The sequence below is a fragment of the Cariama cristata genome, unplaced genomic scaffold, assembly GCF_000690535.1.
Source record: "Cariama cristata isolate BGI_N322 unplaced genomic scaffold, ASM69053v1 scaffold25414, whole genome shotgun sequence".
Lineage (NCBI taxonomy): Eukaryota > Metazoa > Chordata > Aves > Cariamiformes > Cariamidae > Cariama > Cariama cristata.
In genome coordinates this window covers 4,491-8,843 of record NW_009613920.1, presented here as the reverse complement: position 1 = coordinate 8,843, position 4,353 = coordinate 4,491, and the positions used below count along the sequence as shown (strand labels likewise).

Below are 4,353 nucleotides of genomic sequence, written 5' to 3'. Positions count from 1 at the left end.
CAAATGCTTTGCACAATTCTAGGTAGATGTCAGTTTCTCTTCCCTTATCCACTAACACTGTAACGCAGTTGTAGAAGGCCACCAAATTTGTCAGGCACAATTTGCCCTTAGTGAAGCCATGTTGCCTGTCACCAATCACCTCTTTAGTTTCCATGTGCCTCAGCATAGTTTCCAGGAGTATCTGCTCCATGATCTTGCTGGGCACCGAATTGAGACTGGCCTGCAGTTCCCTGGGTCTTCCTTTTTTCCCCTTTTTAAAAATGGGGGTTATGTTTCCCCTTTTCCAGTCAGCAAGAACTTCACTGTAACATTTTGAATCTAGCCTTGTGCATTGCTCAGGAGGACAGCAAGTAAATGTTTTATTCTTGTGGTTCTTTTCTCCTCCCTTCTCTTCTGTGAAATCTTAGGCTCTGCATCAAGCCCTATTGTGACAGTTATCTAGCGTTTGTGGGGGATGAACTACAAGGGCAGTGTCCTGCCTATGAAAACTCCAGATTGTCAATTCGCCTATGTAAGTAAAATATATGAATGTATAGATCACATCACTGATCTTCCCAGAATAACAGCTGCACTTGCATTGGAAATCATAATGAATCTTAGCTATGAAGTGCAGTTCATGAACCAAATACTGAGCTGCTTTAGACAAGTTCCTTCAGAGCAGTTGCAAGTCAACAGAACTGTGCCAGCATTTACATGATTAATGGGTACAGACAAACACCCTAACGTGACATACATGTAGTTTTGATGCACAAAACTCACCAGTTGATTGCAGAAGCTCCTCGGTGGCGTGGTAGGATGGATGGATGGTAAATAATTGAGCCATGTTTCGGGCAGTCAATAACATCCATGGGGATGAACTGTGTACAGAACGGAAGGACATTTAGCTCTGCTCCAACGGATTTGTAGGCTGCAACTACTTCCTGAATAGGCTTGCCCTTAGCTCTCCATCTGGGGAACTTAAAAACAGGAGTGCCGTCCTTCTCCGCTGCCAGTGCTGAGGGGCAAGAACAGTATTTTTTTTAATTCACATTTTGTGTTAAAAATTCAAACTGAAATCAGAGAGGTATTGCATGACAATTCAAGCAGATCATCAAGCGTATGATTATAGCCTTTTGTACTGTTCTGTATGCTGTTTAAAAACCTTTGTGCTTGGATATGTTTTATTAATTCTATCTTTGATTCTCATTCCTGCAGCTTATGTCATTCTCAAATTTAAGTTCACTCTTATGACTTGGCTAATAAGTATCAATGAAAGCAGAAAAGAATGGTGCATGTTATTGACTATTTAACAGTGACACTTCATTTCTTCTCTGGTCATTACTTTTGCCTGCAACTGGTTTGGTTTAGCTGAACTTATTTTTCCACTTCAGCAATTTGTATGTGAATATGACTACGTACAACTAAGATTCACTTGTGTCAGCGGTATTTTGTCATGTGTTGCAAATAATTAGAAATGCTAGTAGCCTTCAGTAATTTCTTCAAAATTCTGTTCACTGATGCCTTTTGGATATGCTTTATCTGTAAGACACACAGCCACACCCAAATTAGGCTCAAAGGTGAGAAAAAACAACTGCACAAATTGCAGAGAGAATTTTAGGTGTTTGATAAATTCCATTCCACAACCACCTAATAACTTATCACAGAAAGTAGGATAGTAGAGTCAAAATCTACATCTGTTGAGTTGTATATGTAATAGGAAGAAAAGGGAAAACAAGAAGAGGTATGGAAAAGTCACCTAATTTAATTTATATTTCTAAATACATTTTTGTACTTTCCTTTCTCTTTTTCACTTCTGAAATTGTATGTTGAGTTTAACCTGAAGCATCTTTAGCCTATTAACTTAGGTCTTAAGTAAATACTTAAATATCATTCCATGGAAGTTAGTGTGTACTGTAACTGCTTTTAGAGGCAAAAATTGTAGCTGTCTGAGAATACAGAAACATTAGCAAATGTCACTTGAGACTTAAGCTCTTTGAGTGATCTAGAAGTAAAAGCAACAAAGTATCTAGTAATTTCTTTTAGTTAAAATAAATATACTATTGAAATCAGTGGAAGATTTACTTAGTTACAGCTGCTAGTCTAATAACTGTACAATAATAGTTTATATAATGTAACCAAGTGTTAGCGTATGCTTCCAGGGCTGGATAGTTGAATTGTCTTTTTCTAAACTAATAGTTGCCTCCCCTAATTCTTCCAAAGTGTGATTAAATATTTTAATGAGGTAGAGTTACAGAATGTAATAAACTTGAGAACTATATGCTAGTTTGGGAGCACCATAGCCCAGGTAAGCAAAATTTATGTTTGATTCTTCCCTCATAAGAATTCTGTAAAAACATGTCAGGACCCGACAAAAAGCAAACAAACAAACAAACCAACCGACTAAAAAACAATAAAAGAGACCTGAGACAGTTCATGGAATGTAGTTTTAATTTCAGGTTATCCACAAAGGTACATTCCATTCTGGCACTTCTATTTGCTAATCATCTTAACTCACTATTTTTGTGCCACTGGAAAAAAACAAGAGAAGTTACAATTTAGATGATACCAGAGAGGCTTCTTTGTCACACTGGGTTCTGTTCTATGAGTACAATTCTGAATACCTGTCAAGCAACAACTCTTTCCTTAGAAATTCTAGAAAATCCTTATGCATCTTGACAGTAGAAAAAGGGAGAGCAAAGCCTCCTCTAACCTTTTCAATGGATTTTTCATAGTCCAGGTGGAAGAGAAATAGGCTCTGCAGGCACACTGCCGCATGCAAGCTTGTCTGAAAGGGCAGAAAGCCAGGGATAAACAGTCTTGGCTCCATGCCTTGGGTGTCCCAGACAGCACAGTGAAACAGGTGACAGACATTTGTACTTGAGTACAGACTCAGCAGCTATTTGCTTTAAGATACTGATCTAGTTCAGGATGATTACCTCTAGGATGTACATTCAAATAGGTACCCGGGTTAATTTATTTTTCAAATATCTTAATGTATGGCCCTGTATGGTTAGAAACAACTTTTAAATACTGACTAAGTGAGAAGGTTAAACCGGTTCTGGGACTTGTGTTTGTTAAAGTGTAGTTCTTGTGTTGAATCTGGTGTAATAAAGGCAATACATGCAAGTCATTCCCATATAGATACCACCTTCTCACGAAAAGGCAAGTTTGTCATGTATGCCTGTAATTTTAACATTTGGATTAAGGTTACACTTACCCAAAGGATCAGCTTGTCCATTCTTGTCAGGCACTGTGAATACTCCCACAACTTTATGTCCTTCTTTTCTCAGCTTGTTATAAACTTCTTGTCCGAAAATACTTTGACCTATGAGGGCTAGCTTTAGCTTATGTTGATAAGCCTGGTAAAAAGAATTAAAACAAACCATGTTATAGGATTCAAAGAAAAGACATTGTTCCTTACATTTCTCTCTTGCTCTTTCTTGATCAATGTTCATTTTGATTTAAAATGGAATAGTCTTTCTACCTCAATTACCTTTGAAGGAATAATAATCATTTTTTTGAGATTAATGACAAGCAATGTACAATTCAGAGAGACTGCACTTAACATAAAAGTATCATCTGATACTGTCACTGATGTTTACATGGCTTTCCCAGAATTTTCATTAAACAGACCCACTGCTTGTTACAAGGGGCATAACAGGTTCCATGATCTTATTCATAGGCAGAACTCGTAAGATAACCAGCCAAACCAGGACAGAAATGAAAATACATTTTTGAAACAGCTATATAAAACACTTTTTCTAGGCATAATTTAGATGCCTGGAACATGCCCTCTAAATCCCTATAATTAAATGGTGGCATATCATTTGTGGTTAATATATATAGGCTAAAGAAGACAAGCTTGCATTGTTCCCACCAAGTTAAAGGTAATGATCATCCATTTGACCCTCCTACAAGGAAATACTGCTAAATGTGAAGTTCCCTTGTTGGATTTCCACTGCCTTCTGCGTTTGCATCCCCCTATGCTGGACACATGCTTTTAAGCTTCTTCAGACTGAGTAGGTGCAAATAACTGTCCCAACTTTTGATTTTTTGGATAGTTAAAATCACAACACTACTATCATATCAGGATATCATGTACTGCTACATTATTCAAGTGCTTGCAGCCTGAGAAAACTACTAATTCCTTTGGAGTCCCTTTAGATTTAGGGTACAGTTGTACTCCTCTCCTATCCTACCTCCAGTCCCTCGCCTCTAACACCTCCTTTATCCCAGAACCGGTATTCCTGTAGCTGCATGAACTGGATTAGGGTACTGAGGTAGGGAGGCACCGACTGGACAAAATGTGGCTTATTAACTGGATCTATTCACTGATCTAGTTCATTGCACTGCCATAAGTTCTAACGCAGGTCC

General features: G+C 38.0%; 1 protein-coding gene across 1 annotated transcript; it reads right to left on the bottom strand.

Annotated features, from left to right (window-relative positions):
• Positions 1-759: 759 nt before the first annotated feature.
• Positions 760-4,238, bottom strand: LOC104160955 (mitochondrial 10-formyltetrahydrofolate dehydrogenase-like; the record flags this gene model as incomplete). The annotated part of the gene is made up of 3 exons (XM_009699219.1): positions 4,179-4,238; positions 3,197-3,338; positions 760-994 (listed from the first exon to the last, which is right to left on the bottom strand). Coding segments are annotated over exons 1-3 (437 nt in total), but the record flags the coding sequence as incomplete, so codon positions are not given.
• Between the last annotated feature and the right edge of the window lie 115 nt (positions 4,239-4,353).